General features: G+C 39.8%; 1 protein-coding gene and 1 long non-coding RNA gene across 17 annotated transcripts in view; one reads left to right on the top strand and one right to left on the bottom strand.

The window, feature by feature from the left end:
• The window catches only part of map4k4 (mitogen-activated protein kinase kinase kinase kinase 4), a 90,980-nt gene that overhangs the window by 53,904 nt on the left and 11,919 nt on the right, over positions 1 to 25,157 (top strand). For 2 of the 16 annotated variants that reach the window (XM_034884575.1, XM_034884576.1), the window contains exons 7-23: positions 1,340 to 1,470; positions 1,703 to 1,757; positions 2,645 to 2,723; positions 3,398 to 3,573; positions 4,074 to 4,146; positions 4,719 to 4,929; positions 8,402 to 8,563; positions 9,083 to 9,169; positions 11,049 to 11,378; positions 13,352 to 13,522; positions 17,308 to 17,589; positions 19,193 to 19,302; positions 20,516 to 20,676; positions 20,880 to 20,977; positions 21,723 to 21,904; positions 23,200 to 23,317; positions 23,760 to 24,212. In XM_034884575.1, the coding sequence (XP_034740466.1) occupies positions 1,340 to 1,470; positions 1,703 to 1,757; positions 2,645 to 2,723; positions 3,398 to 3,573; positions 4,074 to 4,146; positions 4,719 to 4,929; positions 8,402 to 8,563; positions 9,083 to 9,169; positions 11,049 to 11,378; positions 13,352 to 13,522; positions 17,308 to 17,589; positions 19,193 to 19,302; positions 20,516 to 20,676; positions 20,880 to 20,977; positions 21,723 to 21,904; positions 23,200 to 23,317; positions 23,760 to 24,212 (2,879 nt within the window). Of the gene's footprint in view, positions 1 to 1,339; positions 1,471 to 1,702; positions 1,758 to 2,644; positions 2,724 to 3,397; positions 3,574 to 4,073; positions 4,147 to 4,476; positions 4,689 to 4,718; positions 4,930 to 8,401; positions 8,564 to 9,082; positions 9,170 to 11,048; positions 11,379 to 13,351; positions 13,523 to 17,307; positions 17,590 to 19,192; positions 19,303 to 20,515; positions 20,677 to 20,879; positions 20,978 to 21,722; positions 21,905 to 23,199; positions 23,318 to 23,759; positions 24,213 to 25,157 lie in introns of those variants that run through there. The other 14 variants (XM_034884577.1, XM_034884578.1, XM_034884581.1 and 11 more) reach the window with 9 other exon arrangements.
• Positions 20,535 to 21,712, bottom strand: LOC117952361. Its single transcript, XR_004658398.1, has 3 exons — positions 21,415 to 21,712; positions 20,865 to 20,924; positions 20,535 to 20,652 (listed from the first exon to the last, which is right to left on the bottom strand). It is a non-coding gene; the product is annotated as an uncharacterized LOC117952361 (long non-coding RNA).

Raw genomic sequence — 25,157 nt, 5'->3', positions numbered from 1 at the left:
GCTGCTTATTTGTGTCTATTTAACGTAAATATCTTTGATTATATCAGTAGGAACTATTGTTATAAACTACAGGAAAGTACTGACACACTGGGAGATAATAATAAATTATTATCCTTTTATACTTTGGCTCAGTATGATTGTGAAACCTGTATTAGAAATTGCATTTTCTGTGCTATTATAAAGGCCTTAAATGAAACCCGATGAACCCTGGATCTCATCTCCATTTTTGTTGCTGTTTTTCTGTCCCTCTATTTCTGGCTCTGGCGTAGGAAGATAACATTGCCTTAATGTTGCCTGCAAAGCTCTTATTGGCCTTTATTGATCAGGGAAACTGCTCAGTCATTGAGCGACATGCCTGACCTTGATTGAGTTCCTGGACAAAATTGGGGTGGACAATTCAGTGGCGGTTTTAGGATCTAGCCTCAGGGTGGACTCAGCATCTCAATCAAGAAAACAAGGGGTCATATTCAAAGCACAAGAAAAACAGTGAGTGCTGGAAGTGGACAGATGTTACTCTTTTCTTTTTCTTTCTACTGACGACTAAAAGTAAACAATAAAACGTGACTTTACGATATATATACATTTCAGAAGATGTCACTTTGTCTGAACTCCTCTCCATTTCACTGTATAACACTTACTGAAATGGGGCCTGAAGAAAAACATCGGAGTAACTAGCTTTTCTCAAGATAAATTTTAAGTATACCTTTTATTCATGATCTCTAAATTAAAATAGCCTTCTTTGTTTGAATTTTACACTCATTAATCTTGTTTTCTATCTGTAATTCTCTATGATTAGATACCTATATGTAATGAGATTGAGACCTCCTTTGTTGCCGTCCTGTGACACACCGTATAAACCACATGTCTCCACTGAGGCCACAGTAAAACACTTTGTAGTTTAGCTAAAAGGAGGCAAGACAGAGCATCGTAACAGAGCAGCAGCTTGAACTTTACACTGTGAGTCAGGATCCAACACGGACTAAAGACCAGAGTTTGGTGGTTTTAACATGGAAAGACAACGAGTAGCATTTTCATGTAACAAGGCATTCTAGATATTTGGCGCATGAGCAAAAATGTCTGACAATGATAGTCTGCATTTAAAGGATCTGAACCGTTTCTACGAAATGTTTTTAATTTGAATCTGGGAATGTGTTTTATTATGAACTACGACTTGAACATTGTTAGGATCTTCCCAAGCTAGATATTAAAGAGATATATTATAAATTAAATAGATATATTAAAGTCACTCTTTTGGTTTTCAGACACTTCATAGAAATGGTGCTGTTAGTGAAAATGGTTTGTACCAATATTTAACTGATGTTAACTCTCTATTTCCCAGTGGACTTTGGTGTGAGTGCTCAGTTGGACCGGACTGTAGGTCGAAGGAATACCTTTATTGGGACGCCATATTGGATGGCTCCAGAGGTCATCGCTTGTGATGAAAACCCAGATGCTACCTACGACTACCGGGTAAGATACTGGATCCAATGTTTAACAGTGTATCAGGGACTGTTTCAATAGATTTTCAGACAACTCATCAAAGGGTTCCCAGAACAAATAGAAGAAAATGAAATGTTAACGGTCTATTCGGTCTAGCGTTTTTAAAGTTTCAGAACCACTGCTATGTTAGATATAACACGTTCATGTGTTATTGAAACATGCACGCAAACTCATTTAACTGATCTTGTCTTCTGTCCATCAGAGTGACCTGTGGTCCTGTGGAATCACGGCTATAGAGATGGCTGAGGGAGCTCCCCGTAAGTACATATCGCACCTAATGGTGGTTTGTGTGTCATTTTAAAAACATTTGATCATTCAAATTGGAATTTTGAGAAATTTATATAATTACCTACAAATCACAAAACAGGAAAAGAGTACAGTTTTTTTTTTTAAATCCTGCAAACAAAGCTAAAGATTGTAGAGTAGTGTAAGACTGAAGCTATTGGTCAATTCAACCACGGCCTTTTCTGTTTAAAGTGATCATACCAACCGTAGGGATTTTTGTAGTTCTTAGAACGTAACATTTCTATGATGATCTTTTTTTTTTTGCTTGTGTTCCGACTGCACCAATTTGGTGATTTTGAAGTTCCTCTGACCACAGTTCCTGTAACTCTTTCAGCTCCTATTTCCTAGGAACGTAGATCAATGAGAGTTGTGTTTCCGGTACAGACAGACCAACAACAGACAATTTTAGAAAAAAACTTTTTCTTCAGAAGACTTGTTTAAAATATGACATAGATTTAGATAGATTTAGTGTTTAATTCATACTTTTTTGTTGGTGTACTTGATTTCAGATTTTAATGCTATAAAGACCGTTGATGTACTTGCGTCACTCCCTTACCCCTCTTACCATTTCCTATGGCCACTGGCCAGTGCGAATGCTACTGGTAAAAACCGGTTTTGGGGGAGAATAGTCAGTAGAACTGTTTAGAGTGGACTATTCTTATAACTACGTACCTGTAATTACTTGGTCGGAAAGCGGCTAATGACATATTCCATCTTTACCCTTTAAATTGTAGCTTAACTTTACCTTTCTATTTAACTTGTTTATTCCTATGGCAACAGTATCATGAATACATAAAAGTTCAGTCTAATATGTATGGCTTTGTGTGTTTTTGGCTCTCTTCTCTGTTGTTTCCTCCAGCTCTGTGTGACATGCATCCAATGAGAGCCCTCTTCCTCATTCCCAGAAACCCTCCTCCTCGACTTAAGTCGAAAAAATGGTAGGCTTCAGTTTTTAATCTCTCTTCTTTTAATCTTTTAAATAACAAATATAATGATGCTCTTTATTTTTCTTTTTCTAAAGAAAAATTTGTCATTTCATGTCTGTGAGAAACCGTATTTAGAAGAAGACGACATCTATCCCCGAGGGGAAATTCACAATTTTCACTCTGTTATAGTAGAGTTGCACACACATTAATCACAGGCCTGAATTACACACATGCTCAGGGGGAGGCTCCTTGGAGGAGGGCCCCGAGCAGTTGGGGGTTTGGTACTTTGCTTAACAATCCATGCTCTGTATTTTAGGTCTGTACTGGGACTTAACCTTCCAGTTCCCAACCCAACTCCCTACGGACTACTACAACATACTAATGCGTGCGATTGTATGCAGTTGTTGTAATTTCCTACCTGACAATAAAGTTTATCTTACAGTGCCAGTCAGAAGTTTGGACGTGGGCGCCGGGACAATTGAGTTGGTGTTTTTGTTGTCCTGTCAATGAAGGCCAAAAAATGCCCCAAACTAAATCTTTAAAAAACAAAAAAACCATTTGGAAACCCTTTTTCATTCACATGAGTAGGAAAGTGTGTCCAAACTTATGACTGAGACTGCATTTTACCTTAAAATGTCAGAATGTCATCTCATTTCCAAACATCACATTTAACTGTAACCTAACAGGTCAAAGAAGTTTTTCAGCTTCATCGAGGGCTGCCTGGTGAAAAACTACACTCAGCGTCCTCCGACTGAGCAGCTGCTGAAACACCCTTTCATTCGGGACCAGCCCAACGAAAGGCAGGTCCGCATCCAGCTCAAAGACCACATCGACCGGACCAAAAAGAAGAGGGGCGAGAAGGGTGAGCCCTGAGATAGAACTGATGGTGTCAGAGTGTCTATCGCTGCTGTGAAACTAAACTATGAACAATAACAGTGCAGCTCTCAATGATCCAACATTTGTTAGTATGGGGGGGATAAACATCTGGAAAAGTTCAGTAGCTGTTCTACAAAATGTGGAGATGTGTCTTTGTCAGAAGGAAAGGAAACGGTATAAGAACAAACTTAATGTAACCTAAAAAAGGGACATTGTTGAGTTACTGGTAATTGAATATATGTCAAACAATCACACATTTTCTTGTGTTAAAGTTTAAGCGAAACACATGATTTTATGAGGATTTTATGTGTTATATATATAGTTAGTTTGTCACTTTGACTCTTAGAGAAGAAAGTCTTAAAATATTAGCTCATAATAATAAAACAATAACCTGCATGTGCATGGTGTGTTCAGTTAAACAATTTCAGTTTAACATTTTAACGACTTTTACTTAGCTGTTCTATTCTTTTCCCGTACTATCCTCAGATGAGACGGAGTATGAATACAGCGGCAGTGAAGAAGAGGAGGAAGAGGCATCTGAGCAAGAAGGAGAGCCAAGGTGAGAATATATTATCACAACGCATAAGGAACAGTACAGTGTAAAACAGTAAATTTTTTCTTGTCAACCTGCACTAAAAACAAGCTAAACATGCTAACTTCTCCCAGTACAAGAAGCTAACCACTACCATGTTCTATATGAGTATGCACGAACCACAGACCAGAGCAGAAGGGGCATGAACCTAGTTCTGATGGAACCCAGAGCAGAGCAAAAGCTAAATATGAAATCAAATCATGTAATCTAAACAAGTAGAGCAATTCAAATTTAGAGCATATGAAATCTGTAGCAAACGTTTTTGTGTTTTTCCCTTTTGTCATTCTTCGCAATTAGAAGTGTGTGGCTTTGGCAGAAGGAGCTCAACAGCAGCTTTCCAGTGATATGTAACTGTTATTTTCTAATATTTACAAAAATGTTGGTGATGCCACCTTAACACCAAATCATCAGCATCTTCATGTTGAAAATTGGCAATTTATTTACATCCTACATTGAAAAACCTTCATCCCCTCTTCTTAAAAACAATGTAATGAGCTAACAAAGCGGCTAACGCTTCTCTCATTGCGTCCTCCGTATAGCTCAATAGTCAACGTGCCAGGCGAGTCGACTTTGCGCCGTGACTTCATCCGGCTGCAGCAGGAGAACAAGGAGCGCTCGGAGGCGCTGCGCCGCCAGCAGCTCCTCCAGGAGCAGCAGCTCCGCGAGCAGGAGGAGTACAAGCGCCAGCTATTGGCCGAGAGGCAGAAACGTATCGAGCAGCAGAAGGAGCAGAGGAGACGGCTGGAGGAGGTGAGGACACAGGCCTCAGAAATGAGTTACACAGTCTGCAGTCACACGCACACGGATATCTGACACTTTGTCAGGAAAGAATACATATAGAGGTGGATATGGACACTGCAGTGCATGATTGTATTTCAAAAAGATTTATTGAGCCAAAGAAAATTATGCATACAGTATTTTGTTTGTCTCAATGCTCATTTCCATTTGTATAAAAAGAATTATGAAATTATATTCATGTACAGATATAAAGCAAATTATATAAGTAAACCAGATTGTATGGTTAAATTGGAACAGTATCCAAAATAAGTTAATTAAATAGAGAAAATGTATTTAAAATTGACAAAGATGAAATAAATGTGCAAATACTAAATAAAAGAGAGCCATAAAATAAATCCAAATCTAAGAATAGGAACATTACTCAGATAAGGCAGTCTTGGAACATTGATTTCATATCTTTATCTTCCTAAACCTCTTGTTTTCCTGTCCCCTACCCTGCTCTCACTCATTAACTCATGAAAGAAAAAGAAACATGTTGTTACATTACAAGAAACATTACTTTTATTTTAGTTATATATAATTTCGTTTAACTGTTTAAAATCTGAATGTTTCGTTGCTTGGATTAGTGTGAAGCTGTCCTTAAGGGCTGCCTTGTGCAGTAATACAGTAATGTTAGCAACTCTAAAGCAGTGTTGTCCCAAACAAAACCAGGTTTAAAAAGCTGCTCTTTGCTTGACCAGTCACTGTTTAATAGAAAACCATATCCAAAATGTCTATATTATTTATGAAGCGTCACAGCATCCCTCCCAGGAGTTACACTGTAAGTTACAATAGGACTAAAAATACTCCTGTTTCTGAGGGAACGTGAGTTATTTATGAAGCTTCTTCCTGCATCCTCTACATCGAGGAGAGGTTCTCCTTCCAGAGTGAATAAGGTCGCCAACACTGAGAAGCTTTCAGATAAATTTGTTTAAATACTGACAGGCTGATCAAGGAAATATGAAACGTTACCGAAGATGGCATGTGTTGACTAGCTAGCGTACTTACGCCAACAAATTTTTTCTAGCATAAGTTGAACAATGCTCAATCCAGAGTGATTTCTTTTATTTTCCTTATGCCTTTTGATTGTTATTTCTTTAAACCATTTGCAAGCGTGGTAGGGGCGCTCAGCCCCGATAGCAAGAGGTGAAGGAGACGCGCCTGACGTCAGGCTTTAATCCCAGCAACGTGCTTCCTTTGAGCCAGACTAATTGATCGACAACAGTAATCAACAACAATCTTTAGCATTTATCAAGCCAACATGCTAAACATTTGTTGGTTTCAGATTCTCCCTCTCTATACGTACAATCTTAATATTTCATCTTAAATTGAGCGATATAAAATAATTAAAATTTGAATTGTAATTGCTTTTGGACGTACAGTATTTTGTCCTTTTGAACAGTCACAACCAGCAATCAGACATCACCCCGGGGCTTGTGGGACACTTCTGATGCGCTTTTATTATTATTTTTTAAACATTTTACGATAAATTGATTAAATGTGTGTGTATATAAAATATACTGTATGTATACATTCACAGGTTAATGATCAGTTGCAGCCCTAACCCAAACACCCATTATGGACTGAAGTTTTCCATTTCTTGAAGCTTTCTCTTTTCTCCTCCTCTAAGAAGGAGGTGATGTGGCTTAGGAAATGCTGTTGGAAAAGCCACGGTCAAAGTCTTTGCTCAGTATGAGTAGCCAGGGGGCACAGAGCCAGTTAATCAGGTGCGGTTTATGCTTGTAATAAGATTAGAGACTTTAAACCTGGAGATTTAGTGGTCCTATTTTTGATTGATAATATTATATACCAGACTCCAAAATCAATTTAAGGCTGATAAAAAGAAAAAAAGAATTTGTGTCCCCCTAGGTACTTTTTGTAATTATCCTTTATCTCTTTTATCTATGGTCATCTTCTATTAGTGTCTGTGTGAGCGCTGCTGCGTTTCCTCCTCACTTCTCTCAAAGGAGACTAAACCGGGCGCCCGGGTAGCTCAGTTCGTAGAGCCAGCACCCATATATAGAGGTTTACTCCTCCAACCTGCGGCTCTTTGCTGCGTGTCGTTCCCTCTTTCTCCTTTTTCAAGTCTTCGCTGTCCTGTCAAAATAATGGCCTAAAAAGCCAAAAGAAATTGGCTTTAAAAAAAAAAAGAAGTTGACACCACATTATTTGGATTTAGAGAAAGCCCTGAATACTAGAAGAGGGACTGACAAACAAGTACATGAATAAAATGTAAAATGAGGTTTGAAGTGTTCATTGACTTTTTTGCTCCAGGCTGTGTTTCTGATTCATAACAGTACTAGATGAATCAGACAGTAGAAGCCACAGTTGAACCTAGGCAATGTCAGAAAAATACCACTGCGCATGTGCTCTCCTGATGTGACACATTACCTCCTGTGGAATCTCTAATTTTGAGCGCTGACTTGATATAAACACTACGCGTCATGAGACCGCAACCAAAACTGATGTCCTGCAGCATTCCCTGCACCTTCACAACATGCTCACTGACAGAAATCTGTGTAATTTCTAAATATGTCTGCCTAAAGAGCCAAGTATTAGATAAGTGCCTGTCAGACTTAAAATATTAGTCTAATTTAGACCTAATGCAGGGCCTGAAATGTTGACATGTTAATTTTGTCACTGTCACTTCAGCTCATCTGTATTTATATGTCCACCAATCTAACAGGTAAATAAATACCTAACTATCCTGGTGTTCAGAATTTGGAAAATGCACAGATCACACATCACAGTCTGCATCAAGGTTGCTTTAACCTAATTTTTATCTAATCCACATACTGTAGTATAGCGTTGAAAATCCCTGACAGTAAATAGCAGATGTCCTTGAACAGGTGGCCTTTAAAGTACTGCATATCTTATCTTAGAATATACACTCAAAAGGAGTCTAGATGCTCCACTGCTTTGCACATAGCAGCAGTTTTTAAATCAATGTAAGACTGCACATACAAAATATTTTCATTAGTTAATGGGTTTCTGTTCATTAGTTAAGAGGGCCTCTTGGATGTCTAACTTAGAACAAACTATAGTAAACCACATGATCAGTAATTGTAACTAATGGTCTCTATGGTCTAATTAAACAAACAATTATTACACTCTTGGCATCATCTACATAAGAGCTTGTTTTGGGCTCTCATTGTAGCGGCCTATTGTTTCTTGTCTCTTTCTGTTCCCTTTCTTTTTTTGCATTTATACAGTGTGTCCTTTGGATGAAGTTAACCATATCAATGTCAGAAGTGATTTTCTTTGCATTCTGTGTTTATACTAATGCTGCTCAGTCAAGCTGTGGTTTTTATGTACCTTACAGGAATCATTATAAAAACTTGAGCTCTGTGTCGCATAAGACTAGACAAAAAGTCAGAACTAGGACGGCGTCCAATGGGACATGAACCGGTTTCTCTGTTAACTCGCCTCCTGTGTCCACTGCCAGCAACAACGGCGTGAGCGCGAGATGAGGAGGCAGCAGGAGCGCGAGCAGCGCCGACGTGAACAAGAGGAGAAGAGGCGCGTTGAGGAGATGGAGCGACGCCGCAAAGAGGAGGAAGAGCGCAGGAGGGCCGAGGAGGAGAAGAGGAGGGCCGACCGGGAACAGGTAGGAGCCAGAATCACACAGAGAAGAAACCACGGGCATGCTGTTCAGACCTTTTTCACAGTAGTTGAACACATGGACATGTGGCTAAATTAAAAGTTGATATCTTTTTTATACCAAATGTTCATTGTAAAGAACTTGAATCGAAAGTAAAGAGATGGATTTAGTGGGATTTGTAATGTTTCTGTGACCACATAGTTATGCATCTACAACCATTTCAATATTTTTTGTCAGTTAGTCCATTGAGGATCTCATAGCTAGTTTTTGTTTTTATCGCGGCACTAATTTAGTTAATGACTATGGGGTAAAAAAAACAAAAACAAATAGAAATGCAAAAATTTGGGACCAATTCTTTTGCAATTGCATATGAAAATATTTAGAGGAAACAATGTCCTTCCCACACAGTTACCAAGAAGTTGGATTGTTGAAATTTAGGCTTGATGTTTTTTTGTTGATACCATTATATTGATATTTGATATTTGTTGCCAAATAGACCTAACAGGAACTGTGTTTGATTGACAGGAGTACATCCGCCGTCAGTTGGAGGAGGAGCAGAGGCACCTGGAGATCCTGCAGCAGCAGCTGCTCCATGAACAGGCCATGCTGCTGGTGAGTGTTTGGCTGTTGTGTCTAAACCCAGGACATCGCACTTACATATGAGTGCATTCCCCCTGCATAATAGACAATGGAGTGTTGGACCCTATTCTCACTACTACCCTTATTTCCTCTCTGTCGTTTTTCAAATAGTTTCTTTTTTTTTCTTTCCCCTTGCCCCCCTAAATCTACAATATTTCCTTAATGCTATTTCCATCAGTTTATGTGTCTCAAGTGTTTTTTCTTTTATGTTTCCAAAATTCCCAGGGTGTTGAACATCATAATACAGATACTTATTATTCCTCCGTTACACAAACTCTCCTGATTGTGTTTTTTTTTCCGAGCTGAACTGAATTGAGTTTTTGGGACTAACTTATGACTTTTGTAGATCCGAAGGGAGCTGTTAACGGTAGAGTTCCAAATGTAATACGTATTCTCAGGTTTTTGGTGGTGAGGTTGGGAAGTTTACAGAGCCCTTAGTGATGGTGATCGTCACCAGGAAACTAGTCATCCAACTGGAAGAGAGGGCTTCCCTTATTTTTACTCCAGATGTTCCAGGTCTTGCACAGGTTATATTGAGGGGTTTGTATGACTTGTTCTTTTTCATTTTTAAAGGATTTTGCTCCTCTGGGAGGTTACAGAGGATACTCAAATAATGAAAGGATATGATCACTCACATCCCCACTTCCAGGCCTCACAACATCACTTTATCATTGGCTGCACTCCTTGGTTCTTACAAAGTCAGCATTGTGGGAAAAAGTTGTTTCTTTATGATGATTGGCTTTCACACTTGAAAACTGTTAGAGCTTATTTAAAGTTATCCAACACTTGCTTTGGCCAGATTTACGAGGATCTATCTTATACACCTCCTTAACAACCTCTTGATAGTTTAGCTGTGGCTTTTGGCAATGTGCACAAGTATGAAAACTCATATAAATCATTACTGTTTTAATAGTTTAATGGTTTAACTTTGAATAAAGTTAACCGTTTCAACATACGTGCAGATGGACACTTTGAACATCTGGCCCACAAGCTTGCTGTTACCTGTTTTAGTTTAGGGGGGTGAGCCTAATGCTTGACATTTAAAAGCAATACCCCAAAAGTATTAATATTTAGTTGGGACCTTTCCCTTGACTTAGAAAAGAAACACCTTCTCCTCTAATTTCTCAACCCTGATTTAAGCTCAATTTGTTAAGGAAACAGTCATCTTTTATCATCCATTAGTAGCACAGATGGGGTTGTGCTAAGCATGTTTTATATTATAATTTAATACATGATGCATTAAACTTGAGCAACTGTTGGATTGTGAAGAGACGGCTCTTTAGCGAGATAATGTTCAGTCTTAACATACTACAAAGATCCACGTCAACAGTTTCTCAAAGATGACATATTGGTCTTACTAGCTACTAGAAGATAAAGCTCTGATATGGAGACATGTTGTCCTCTGCCTCTCCACATCTGTGTGATCTACAGAGCACACAAAAGGCATGTTTTTGACATTGTTGGGATGTAACTATCCAATCTTTTTTACAGTAAAACTCAAGAAAAATATAAAATAATTAAATCTGAGACATCTCATGACGAGGCTTACAATTTTGTGCTGACCACATCAGAGGCTTGGAAAGTACTCTGTAATATGAAACAGTGTTACTCCTGATACTTTTGAGAAAGAAGAACATGCTTACTTGCATCTTTCTTTGTGCATTTTATTCATGAAGATCAGATGGGCTTGAGACTCTAAATGGGGATCCCAGAAGGAATTAAAGTTGCTGAGTTTTCATCTGAAGAGGCCCCTAAAGAATACAAATTTTAAATGTTGTGGAAACAGTACAACTTTCCCAGCGTCTTTCTATGAAAGGTTGTGGGTGGTTTACTTGCCCCTTCCTGTACTTAGGAGTATAAATGGCGGGAGCTTGAGGAGCAGCGCCAAGCCCAGAAGCTCCAGAGACAGCTGCAGCAGGAGCAGACCTACCTCCTTTCCCTCCAACAAAACCAGAACCTGGAGAGTAACAAAACAGTCCAGCAACAGAACACTAAACCCCCACAGAGTGTTGAACAGGACAGGATAAAGCCCCCGCAGAGCCCTGAGCCGGATACAACAGAACTGCAGAGTAGTGACTCTGAAAAGACAAGTCAAAATCACAGTCTGGAGAAAACCACAGAACCCAAGCTACCTGTTGCTGACCTGCAAGGCCCCACCCCTGACTCTGAGCCAATCAGAGAGGTGAACCCGTCACACTGACTGCTGTAGAATGCTAACTTTGCTTGTGTGTACTCACTCCAACTGCTTCAGGTGTGAAATGTGTACATGGTGATGGCAAGCTGCTGGTGTGGACTGTGTACATGGTGATGGCTAGCTGCTGGTGTGGAATGTGTACATGGTGATGGCTAGCTGCTGGTGTGGAATGTGTACATGGTGATGGCTAGCTGCTGGTGTGGAGTGTGTGGACGCTTTGTAGAGGAACTAAATTACTAGAACGTCTCTTTCTAAACTTAATTATAATTGTTATGTAATAACAGGTCCATGATGCAAATATACTCCAGTAAAACTGGAAGAGCAGCAAAAGTCCTTCTTGACAGATGACAAAACAAAAGTGTTAAAAGGGGGGTAACGTTGAGTCGAGACTGTAGTTTCTCTCTGGCTTCCTTTTCAAAAGTCCAGAGTCAACATGCGTCACACAAATATCCGCCAACATCCTGAAGTGAGTGGAGGATGAAGGAGCGGGGTGGGGAAGCTGCAACGAAGTTGACGTAGACCCAAATTAAAACTACAAAATAATATATAAAGACTTTTCATGAGCAACATTTCAGGTTACCCACTCAAATGCTCATTTCAGCCCATATATGTAGCCCTAATGCACTATATGAACTTTTGATTACTCAATATGGGATGTTTTCAGCTTTGGGGAAAGAATTTGCTGCGACCAGACCAGCTCTTCCTCCCCAGCGAGGGCACTGCTGCTCTTCTAATTACCCTCGCTGTTGTCTTTGCCACCATATTAATTAAGTTATTGTAATAATGAGACACCTCAGTTTCTCTCTCTCTCTCTCTCTCTCTCTCTATTTGGCATCCTGCTGTTAGTATTTGCCACCTGTTGGGGGAAGAAAAGGAGAAAGACACTAATCAGATCCAAAATACAGTCTTTTAGGCAGGAATAGGTGGAGTGTTCAGATGATGCAAAACACAAACTTGGTCGACAGTGACTGTGACAGCAAGTGTTTGTGTGGTTCACTTGGCTATTACAGTAGAAGTCAGCAGGTTAAGACACACTTAAATGATAATCTTGGTTTGTTACAATTTGTAATATTTTAGCTGCGGGACCATGGACAATATTTCTTGAAATCATTCTGATTAGGGATTCAATGTTTACATCAACGCTAAATGAAGCAACCCAATATGTGCGTTTACATGCCCCATAGCATTTAATCAAAATATAACTTTTTTGACTTGTGGAAGTGGTACTGCCCGCTGTGAAGCTTCTAATCTGCCGGAGTTTAACAAAGAAGAAGACCCCGCCCCCTCCCTTAATGGTGATGGTTGTATTGGTTATGGCCTATTCTTACTTAGTTCATCTTTTCAAACATACCTCAAATCAAACTTTTCAACCAGTATCTTACTATCCTAAAAGGGAAAGTCTACAGGCTCTGTGTCGCTGCAGCGCAGGCGTTACCCGCTGGCAGAAGTCTGCAGTATGAACAGAGACGGTAAATACATTTCGAATAAAAAAACAACAACAACACTCTTTTACAAACAAACGAGCCCTCAGTTTTCACTGTGAATAAGTGTCTTGGACCTTGGTGTGTGTCCTAACCTTTGTTTTCCCTGTGGAGGTTTTTCCCACCACATGCATGACACTCTTTGCTGGTTGTAGTGTCATTGTCTTACTAGCAGGGGATGTGTGGAAAATTGTTGCAACAATAACACTGCTGCCCTTCAGGAAGTGCTTTGTTGTTCCTGCTGGCGTGCCTGTATTAGCAGATGACTTTCTGATGTGCTTGTACCACCGCTAGTAAAGTATAGTCTATAATAATACATAATAATAATAATATATAGTCTGCTCTGCAGCAAGAAACTAACAAACTGTAATGCCTAATGGCTTCTGTCCACTTACTTAATGTTCTCAAACACATTGACCTGTACTCTCAAAGCACTGCTAATGCTCCTGTCCTTCATTTGTGTGCGTCTGTCCTTTCTAGGCTGATGAGCGATACCGGAAGAACATCCAGGGTTCTCCTCAGGCCGCTCAGACCAAACCACAGCAGCCTCCGGTGCCTCCGCGCTCCGAGTCTTCCTACCCCAATGGGAACTCTGCATCTGAGGCACCCGCCATACACCCGCCTGCCATGCATCGACCTGTGGAACCACAGGTAACCACTGATGTCTTCAAACCCTTTCCCCATCCTCTCGAATTGTTCCTTTTTCTTTACTTGAACAGCTTACACAGGCATTATTTTGAGTCAAGTGGGTTGTTTGCCACTAGTTGCAGTCCACCGGTGCTTTTTCTCTTGCAGGATTTAGCCGTGTTGTAGCTTAACGATCAGATCGAGGCACTACAGCTGGCTGCGAAGTAAAAACAAACAAAAAAAACAGTACGCTCCGTTCAACTCCAGATGTTTGTTTAATTTATTCCACATCAGAGATTACGATTAAGTTGTGAGACACAACTCAAAAGCTCCTCAAACTTAAAGTAAATGTACATACAGTCATATAAAAGGCTTGTATGTCATATGATCTCATCGGCCTTCCTGTTTTCTTAACTGTCCTTTCCACAAAATTTCAACTTAATACTTCCTGTTGTGGCTTTCCACTGGCAGGCTGTATCATTAATTTAAAACAATATTGTATTATATGCTGTATTTGGCACATGGTACTTTAATGTCTCTTGAACCTTAGGGTCAACTTGCTTTTCTTTTTGGTTTAAATCTGCCTTTTCCTATGTGAATGGGCCAAATTTGATTTTGTTTTGAGGATGCTTTCGGCCTTACACTGCCAGTTGTGTTGACTCATTTCCTGCCAGGACTAGCCTTGCTAACGGTTAATGAATTTATGATGCATTCATTTTCTTGCCAGCATTCACTGCATGGTGTCAAGTGAACTGAAAACCTTGTGTCTCCAAAATGCCAGTTTATTGGAAAACAAGAAAACCAGCCTTGTTTATTGTTTTACTCTGGATGTCGCTTTTGTATTTGTATTTAATACCTTTTTCTCTATCTCTTATTAAGGTTCTCCCTTTCAGGTGATTTCAAAATACTTGAGTCAATGTTCTCTGTTGTGAAAGGCTTATTAGTATTGTTTAAATATGTAAGATGTGTTCACTAGTTTTGCTGCTTTTCTGTGATTTCATCCTTCCTGGATTGTGTCTTTAGCTCAACCTTTTCAGGATGATTCCTCTGGATAAAGGATCCAACAACTATTCAGGGTTGACATCAACTCTATTTTCAATTTTATTGTGTAACTTGTGAAACTGCATTAAATCTTCAAGTTAACGACAGAATGCTCATTTTCACATGAACAAGGTCTTTATGAAAACACAAAGCCAGTGGTTGAAAATGAAATTATATATTCTTCTTCCCTGATAAACTCTTTGATTGACAGGTTGTCCTCCCACTCTAAAGCAAACAAAAGTACTTTCACCAAATGTCTAATTATTTAAGTGTGTGTGTGTGTGTGTGTGTGTGTGTGTGTGTGTGTGTGAACATGAGAATGTTTGTTCGGTGGTAGGTTAGGGGGTTTGTATGTCTCTGCTGCACATACTGTACCTCCTCATTGTGTGCTGGTGATTAAAAACATGCATAATTCATTAGCACCCAGATTCGCAGCAGTGTGACTCAGACATTAATAATCATCTTCCCAGAGAAGGATTCAACCCACTACGCACGAATAATCACAGTTCATTGAAGTCAATCTGTTTCGAATATGTCGCACAGTTTAAATATATAAAAATGATGCTGTAACTTTGTAAAATGGGACTGATGATGTAACTCACTGGTGCGTCATAAACCATTTGGCATAATGTTAAAAGTGGATTAATCAAGTTTCTCTGATTAGCTGCGAGTTGTCAGGCTCAGTTGTGGCGTTGTTTTAACATTGTTGCACGTGCATACTTCACTGCGTGCTGAATGAAACTCGGATGGATTCATTTTGAGGCGTTCTAATTAGAGCCAATTTCATAAAAACTAAATTTAAACTGCCGTCTGACCTACATTACTTTAACTTCCAAATGACCAAAAGAAGCTGCAGTCATGGAGTATTCTCTGTTCAAACACAGTTGAGGTCCGGTTACGTTGAAAAAACTAAAGCAACTTGTTTAATGGGGGTCATGGATATTGTAAAAGAAACCCAGAAGGAATGTGGACCGCAGTGTCAAAGTCATAAGCTTTCTTGCCTCAGACAAGTATGCTTTAAACCTGTGCGTGGTTCTGCCTACATGTATGTTTGCATGCCAGCCTGTGTTCATGCCTTATACTACAGTTCATCTTCATGCTTGGCAGTAGTGGTGAGGCTGAATCCTCCTGAGGATGAACATGAGTGGGACTCTTGTTGACTAACCCTAAACAACAAAAAGTTTTACTACAAAATAAACATCTGAGTAAAAGATTAGAAATTTAGACAGACTCTCTGGAAAACATCTTTCCAATTCAAGGCCTTAAACTGTCTTGAAGTTACACATAGTGTGTCATGTAGTGTGTCTTTTTGCTGAAATTAAAAGAATGTGAATGGTTTGTACTTGATATTGAAAAGAGGCTCCTTGTTATTAGGGAGTTGTATTCTTAATTCTTATCACTGCCATATTCCAATCAATTATACTAAACATGCAACAAGTTGAACACAAAAATGACTTACAGTATAAACAAACCAATTAATTAATGATGATCTTAATTTAGTACAGTTTAAAATGAGTCAAAACTAAGAGTCTGACCAGTATTTGTCTCAGGATCCACTTCATCTTTCTGTTCACTCCCTGTGCTTTTTATTTTTATTTTTGTTTGTTTTCCTCTTTGTTACTCTCAGAAAAGCATGTTCAGTACCATTTGTATCTCAGGCTTCCAAAAAACTAATTAAAATATGATCAGAATTGCTTTTACAGTGGAGTTCACTTTGCCCTGTTACTTCAACGCAAAAGGTGCAGCCTCAGTGACAAAATGTACGACGTGCATGTACTTTGATTTTGAGAGCGTTGCTTCTGTCCTCTGATTGCACTCTACAAATGTGGGTTCTTTGTCGCTATTATTTGGAGCCACACCTTTCGGCTACACTACACTGTGCTACAGAGACAAATAAGTTCTCCAAGTTTTTGGAGAACTTATTTCTCCAAAGCAATCAAAAATCACTTCTACCCCCTTTCAGACATGGACCTCGTTCTGTAAATGCGATGGCAGTTTTATATGTCGGCGTCATGTCTGAAAGCCGTCAGATTAACGTAGACGCTGCAGTAGCATGAATTTACATACACCAAAAGAGATTTAATGTACATCTTGTTCCTTCTTCTTAAGAGCTATGTAATAAATATATCACTTAACTTTAATCTCTACATTTTCATCCATGCCAACTGCAGGGCTAATATTTGTGAATATCCAGCCAAACACCTTAGATACCGCATGTCAGCCAATGGGGATTAGGCCCAACTTAATATCTTGTCCTTCAATGCTCAGTTGGACGTTATTAAAAAAAAAAAAAAAGGCTAAATAATTCACTCTCTGATTATTAAGATTTCCATGTCAAAGTAAGTTTTCAAATTAATTACTGATGCAGCCAGCGAGAAGACCGGCAACACTAATTTTTCCCTAATATCATTACATCCACAGATCTCTTTTGCAAACTAGCCGCCAAATATCGCACAAGCAATGTGGCTGTTTCCGTTACATTGTTGTCATGTTTGAAAGAAACCATAACGAAGAGCTATTTTATAATGACAAACATCCTTCACAATAACAGATAGATGAAGCTAGTGATGCTACATATTCCATGTCTGAAAAGGGATAACGTAAAAGCTGCATGTCAGTGTTCTTCAAAGCGTTTTGGAACAGTTTATGGTCCCGTACGGCTCCAATCTTAAAAAAACCTAAAGATACCGAGAAGCCCCTGTCCTTGTTAGAGTGCACTGCATGCAGACTGACCCGGCCTCCCCCAATGTGTTTTTGTTGTCTGTAAGGTCCGTTCCCATCTGGCTGCTTTAAAGAGCAGTGGCAGCGTGGCAGCGTCAAACTCCTCCGCTACCACCCTGTCTGCTGTGTCGCAGTCGCACTCCTTCACCGAGCCGCTCGCCCCTAGCTTTGAAAATCTTCACCTTCGCAACAGCCAGGAACACCCTCACCCTCCATCTTCATCACCATCCTCCTCATCATCAACGCCTGCACGCACTGACCCACAACCCTACTCGCAGCATAGGCCCTCACCCCGTGAAGCGGCCCCTTCAGAGGAGGTCCCGCCCAGGGTAAGGACAGGAAGAAAGATCCCTGGTGTAGTCGGGCGGCAGTAGAGATCAAACTGTCTTCATCCTGAACTTATTACTTTAGCTTCCCACCATCTGCCTGATTCTTTATGCTATCAATAATTCATGTTTTGGTTTTTCTCTTCTTGTGGCGCAGAAAAAAAGATTGTAGCGGAATTATAGATGATTTAATTGAATCAACATACCAGTTTTTGAAGTACTGTAAGCAGGTTTCCTGAGACAATCGCATTGGTGGTAAACTATTCCCCCGATACACAGGATATCCAGATAAAGAGGAAGTTAGCGACACTTTGGGTGACTCAGAGTTGACATAAAGAGAGGTAGCTCACTGTTAATATGACCCACAACAATCAGTCTGTGTCCTCTTTATAACCCAGTCCTTGGGTCTGTGACAATGCTAAACACTAGTACAAGTTATGACAATTTATGTCGTGTTGCTTTTCCTTCCCTCACTAGATTAACTTAGTCTTTAACGTTGCGGCCACAAAAGGACAGAAATAACTGCAGAAGGAGAGAAAAATAAGCAAAGAAGGTGCGAGTTCTGCATTTAGAAAACTTACCTGAATGTACAATGTGGTAGACGCTACAGCTAAATATATGGAAGATAGGAAAGCTATGAGATAAAACCCACGAATGTGGGTAGTCAGAATCCAAAAGACTAAGACGGATCTAAATCCAGCCTACAGAGCTAAAGTTAGTTGCCCACCAGAAAAAGAAACCATGCGTTATAAACAGGATGGCTGCCAGGCCTGAACCACAACCCTGTCAAGATGTTCTGTAACTGTAGAATGTAGTTTTTAATACAACATTAATGCCTCCACAAGCATCAGGTAAACCAGGGTCACAAGTATAAAAAATACAGGGAAAGCATGTTACCAGGGGAGGATGGACCTTTCATTAACATCAGACCATATTGTTTCCATGTTGCCCCTGACTTAAACTTCTTAACCTAGCAGAATAATGTTGGCTGCTGTGCCTGGAAGCTCTGTTCTGCTCTGCTGTTTTGTGTTTGGATGCTCCCAAATGTTTTGCATTGGCTTTACGGATTTTACATGTGATTCTGAAAGGGGGAAAGGTGTGACTCGTGACTACTGGTGTGATAGCTTTGTTTTACAATGGTGCTCTGGGGCGGGGAAGGCGGTTTAGTTGCTGGAGGACAGGTGTTTTGAGTGGAATTAAGTTCTGCATTCTCTCGGTCTGCTGATTCACTCTGCAAGCAAGCATTCAGATTTTGATAAGACAGCGTCCTTCTACATTAAGTTAAAAGTGCAGCCATATTAGACATCCAAAGCTCATTAGATGCAGAGATTTAATTAATTTACATAGTTGCAGTTTTTGATTGGGTTTATGTCATTGCTGACTTTTGAGTTTGAAAACTAATGTTTCTCTGTGTGAATATTGATTATTTGCTAAATAAGCTAAAAGCGTTAGCCGCCACTTGAATGGTCTTGAGCAGGATAGAGTGAACTAGGAGTGTTAGGCAGTATGTTTTGGGTATTTTGTGTATTCACTGCACTTTCAAGCACATTCTTGCACACAGAGTGTTTGTTTATGCGTGAGCTGGTCACTGTCTTTATCACAAAAGGTTCCTGTAAGGACTACATCAAGGTCCCCGGTGTTGTCAAGGCGAGACTCGCCTCATCACCATGGCAACGCCTCACACGGCAGCCATGCTGTGCACCGCCCCTCTGCCAGGTAAACTGACATACCCCTCTGATTTGTATGATTCTGTGTTTCTTTGGAAATTAGAATAGAGTTTGCATGGTGTAACATGCCTGTTGTATGTATGAATATAAAGGATATCAGTAGAATTATCAAAATAAATAAATAAATAAAGAACTCTGTATAACATTTATTAATAACTATTTGATGGAAATATCTATTTGCTAGTTGCTGTTTTCAACTATGTTATTAAAACACATAAAAAAAAGACTTTCTCAACAACTCTTTCTGCCAAACAAACACTTGCCTTGTTTTAGAGATAGATTTAACTTTAAATTGTGAAAGGGTTTATGTAATAGTGCAAGCTGTCTAACCTTATGATACAGTACACCACAAAACATCTCATGAAATTCCCTGTCATCTCTCACCCTGCGGGGATTTTAAATACTCTGTTCTTACTGTACAATTACTTATTTAGCATATTTGTATTCCTCATCTTGGACTTTAAATATAATCACTGTCAGTAAAAAGTGTTTTTTTAATGTTAAACAAAATACTTGGTTATTCTGCTATCTGTCAATATTAATTATTTCCCCATTTACAGCTCTTTCACACTGGCTCCAAATTTTTACTTTACTTTAAAAGAATTTAGGGACATTCTGATCCACGAGCCAGCCCAAAATATTCGGTTTTAAAGGTGCTCTAAGTGATGTCATCCTTCTTATAATCTACAACATTTGTTTTCACATACAACAAACATTTCCTTACTATGCGCGAGCTTCCAGTCCTCAGAACACACGGTAAAAACATGCAGTCTCTGTAGACAATCCAGGGTCAAACGGCAACAAAAACTAACTGTACTTACCTGCAATACGAATCATACACAAACGGTGTTCCAGCCAATAACGGACAAGATTTGGGGGTGGGGGTTGGGGGGGTTGGTGAACAAAGCAGAAACGGGAGGGGGAGGGGGAGAGGACAGGATGAGGAGGAGGGAGGGCCAAGCTAGTCTCAATTAGTTTGACAATACTTAAAACGTCAACAAGGAGTAATGTCCCCCAACATCGCTTAGAGCACCTTTAACATCATGAAAATATTTGTTTCTGTCAGAATAAAGAACCTACCCACTTTAAAAAAAATTTGATTACATAGTACAGTCACTAGTGCAACAGCACTTCTGCTGTCAGTATCTCTACAAGGGCTTCATTTCTAACTTTCTTGACTCCGGTTTTTGTTGGCCCTACAGTGCAGCAGAGCCTCGGCTGCTGTGGGAGCGAGTGGAGAAACTGGTTCCCAGACCAACCAGTAACAGTGGCAGCGGAGGCTCCAGTTCCTCCAGCAGCTCCAGTAACTCCAGCTCTCAGCCCGGTTCTCACTGCGGCTCTGGAGAAAGATTCAGGGCCCGCTGTGAGTCCACACATATTTCAAATCCGCACTAAGAAAAATACGGGTGGTGGACAATATAACTGAAATGGCACCATAAAAATGTTGTGCTAAAGTAAATTCCACTTTTGTCAAGGAGCTGCACAAAACACAAACATGCATACACATTTGGATTTTTTTCATCACTTTTTAGAATAAACTGAACTTTTCACCTCCACCTCCTTCAGCCTCCTCCAAATCAGAGGGTTCACCCCTCCAACGGCCAGAGAATGCTGGGAAAAAACCAGAGGAGAGGAAGGACTTGGTCAGGCCAAACAGACCAGCGGTGAGAGTTGACTCAAAGCCGACTAGCCAGTACTGTAGCTCGCTAGCTGGGATAGGTCTAGATCTAGAACTCTGTTTGTATAGTCATGATTACATGATCGTTTGACTTGGCCTGATGGGAGATTTTTTTCCTTGTGTGAATGATAATAAACTGGGTCATTTGTACTGCGTCATGTAACCTGCACATCACCTGCACTACAGAGTGAAGTGATAAGACTTTGTGAAATGGTTGTTTCATCTTTGGATTGTGCTCACTGGCTGAAGGGTTTTCTGCACTTATGGCTTGCTTTCTCTCCACTGGTCTTTCTGCCTAAGCGGTGACCCTCTTAACTCATGCTTTCTCTAACCTAAGTATACTGTTATACTTTTTCATCTTTGCAGCTGTAATAATTTTCTCATTATTAAAATTAATTCACTAACCATTAATTAATTAACTACCTACAGTAGTTTGAAGAGCATCAGCTCTATGATGTTTTGTTCCTCGCTTCATCTCTTGGCTTTGCTGCTCTCACGTTGGCTTCTCATTGGCTGGCGTACTTCTATAACCACTCTTCTTCTTCTGCAGCTTCCCGTTTCCGGCTTCATTTTTTTTCCAAAGGAAGATTAACGGAAATCTTATGACTTCCTAGCTAACACCTTGCATATAAAATGCCCAGATGAATGGAAAAAATGCCAACAGAGGGAGAAAAATAGAAAACCATGAGATACAATGACATTTGAGATTTTTACCTTTTGACCTCCTTTAGGACCTGACGGCTCTGGCCAAGGAGCTACGTGCAGTGGATGACGTTCGTCCCCCAAATAAGGTGACAGATTATTCATCCTCCAGTGGTGAAGATTCAGACACCACTGATGAAGATGACGATGAAGAGGTAGACCAGGAAGCAGGCGAAGAGTCAACCTCTGGCCCGGAGGACTCTAAAGCTGTGTATGTACACAACTTTAACTTCTGATCTCATACTAGTCTGTAACAAACTCCATTAGATTAGGGTAATGGATGATGTCAAATTCCAGTGTGGAACAAGATAGAACTAGAAAATGCTGGTGAAGACGGAAAAGCTAAATTGCTAAAGCTGAAATGGATTGTTGGCATAATTGTGTAAGAAGTGGGAATGGTTTTAATTACTGGTTTTATGAATTTTATTGACATGTTGAACAATACCAATGAAAATATTTTGAGATTTAAGGTTAAAGAAAAAAAGTCATAGTATAGTATGTCCAAAAAGTGATTAAAAAAAAGTCACAATATAGTATGTTGAAAAGAATCATAGCATAGCATGTCAGTATAGTATGTCCACAATTGTCATAGTAAAGTATTTTGAAAACATGGTTTAAAAAAGTATAGTTTGCCAAACAAAAGTCATAGCATATTTAAAAGTGTGATAAAAAGTCATAGTTGTGGTATAAAATGTAAAAAAAACGTGTAGTATGTCGAAAAACGAAAAAAACGTAGCTGGTAGAGCGTTCACCCCATGTACAGAGGCTCTGTCCTTGCTGCAGCAGCCGCCAGTTCAATTCCAACCTATTTGCTGAGTGTTATTCCCCGTCTCTATCCTCTTTCATGTTTAAGCTATCCTATCAAATAAAGGCCTAAAATGGGCCAAAAAAATCCTAAAAACAAAAATGTCATAGTATATTATGTCAAACAAATCATTGTATAGTATGTCAAAAAAGTGATTGAAAGTCATAGCATGTATGTTGAAATAAGTGATTAAAAAGTCCTAGTATGTACAGTATGTTGAGAAAAGTCATAGTATGTTGAAAAAGTTCAGTGTAAAAAAGTGATTTAAAGAAGTCATAGTGTGGTATTTCGAAAAAGGTTGCAGTATAGTATGTCGAAAAAAGCCAAAGTATAGCATAGTATAGTATGTTTAAATATCATTAAAAGTGCTAGCCTGGACTGGGTTTCAAACCTGCGTCAGAGTCTGCAGAGACTACTTGCTGGTTGTCTGTTGGCAACCATGTTAACCACTGAAACAGGGTGTCACCAAAAGATTTTGTTGAAAACAGTGATAGCACAGTATGTCAAAAAGCCATTAAAATATCCAAGTGTAATATGTCAACAAAACGTCATGAAAAGGACCAGCCTGGACTGGGGCATCACACCTGGGTCGAAAATGTATGTGAATACTGTTGAATCGGCATTCCCAAAATTATTTTCCAAATTGCAGCCAGCCAAAAAACAGAATGCGTGTGTTAAATAGATCTTCTTCTCTCCTGCAGTTCTTCTAGGCTGAGTAATGGTGAAACAGAATCAGTGAAAACCATGATCGTTCACGATGAAGGCGAGAGCGATGCAGGCTCAACGCCTTGCAAAGACAGCACGCTGATCGTCAGACAGGTACTGGCTGAAATGAAGAAAAAACGACAACAATACAAACAAACCAATCATCTGCCACAAACTTTAAGTTGTTCTGTTGTGTATTTTTTTATTTAAACCCCAAGTGTTTTTCCATTCTGTTTGTATGTTGTGTTGATCATATTCTGTTTTTGTATACTTTTTGGCCAGTAGTGAGTACCTCAATGCTACAAAGGGTAGAAGCGTAGATTGGGTATAAAACCTCAAAGAGTTGATTTGTGCCTACATGAAGACAAGTAGCTGATTCAATAATTGGGATTTATGAAATTGATAAACATTTATTCAGATTTTGTTACATTTTCAATCCATTTAGACTCTTTAAAGTTATAGCATCACTTACATTTTGTACCAATAAACACCACAAAATTACCATATTACATACAAAATGATTGGCTACTAACAAGAGTTTTATTTCCGCCTGTAGAATAGCCACTGTAGCTTGCCCTTTGATCTAGCTAACACCTTCCCTTCCCCTGAACTCATCAGGAACACATCTAGACCCACAGTCGTCTACCCCTCTTTCTACTTCCAGAGTGCAGGTGACAACAGAAAGCGTCCGAGCCCCGGCCCGGGCCAAGCTCAAACCCCCGGGCTGCTTGCAGGCTTTGCCCCAAGTCCTGGCTCGGTGTCGGGCCTGGGCCTTGGCAACCACACCCCCAGCCCCCATCATCATCATCACAACCACCACCACCCACCACAGCACTCAGACAGGAATGGCTTTGCTGGACGCATCCACCACCTCCCAGACCTGATCCAGCAGAGCCACCATTCCTCCCCCTCCTCCTCTGCATCCAACTCCCCTTCCTCTTCCAGCCTTACCAGCCCCTCCACCATGTCCCCTCAGAGTCCCCTGGACAAGCTCAGCATCCTAATAGAGGTACAGTATGTCGACCAGCCCCAACATGGACACCATGTCTTGTGTAATCTTGAATAGGAGGAGCAAAGAGGTTGAAATCATCTTGGCCTGCCATAATTAGGAACACAGTCGAGGTCTTCAAGGTTTTTTAAAACCAAAAGACCCCTAAGTTGAAAGAGAGACATCAAGGACCCCCAACTACTAATATTGTATAAAATTAAGTTGCATATCAAACTGGGTGAAAAGTGGCCTAAAGGTTTTATACATACCTTAGTGCATAGAATATTAAGCTATTACAAATATAATTGTCGCATGATTTTAAAAATCTTTTTTTAATATTACACATACATGTGGCCCAGTGAATTCTTAGGATTTACTGTTTCTCTGGATTGCTACTGTAGTGACTAACTTACCTATATATCAGTGGGGATTTAAATTGGCTAATAATAATTGGCATTTATGTTAAGACTTTTAATTTTTGAAAGAATTTTCAAAAATCCACAATAATTAGGAGGCCCCCTTCATTGACTTTGAGGACCCCTAAGGGGACCCCCTGTCGACAATCTCTGCAGTATTAACTAGTTCAGCTAAATACATGCTTATAAGGCGGCACAAACGTGTAAGTTCAGAGCGTCACAAACAGCCACATGTAGGCCGCCATCTGCTGGTCGCCATCTGCTCTGGTGAGCCTTCTCCAGCCCTTTATGGCCCCTTCACCATTTCATGTTTTGCTTTTTTTCTCTCTACGGACATACGTTCTGCAGAGAAATGGTGGTGTTGGTGAATGCCTGCATTTGAAGGATAATTGTCAAGTATGTTGTAGAACAAAGCAGATAGTTTTTTTGCCCTGTGAACATCCTGTTGAGTGTGTTGTATGTATTTGCACTTACTTCGACTTAAGAAAAGATCAAACTTACTTCCAGCTGTAGTCCCTTTGTTTCTCACGGAGTTTTGTATTTAAGATCA

This window comes from Etheostoma cragini, chromosome 11 (assembly GCF_013103735.1).
Source record: "Etheostoma cragini isolate CJK2018 chromosome 11, CSU_Ecrag_1.0, whole genome shotgun sequence".
Lineage (NCBI taxonomy): Eukaryota > Metazoa > Chordata > Actinopteri > Perciformes > Percidae > Etheostoma > Etheostoma cragini.
The sequence above is the reverse complement of the archived record's forward strand: the minus strand, read 5'-3'. Positions and strand labels throughout refer to the sequence as shown.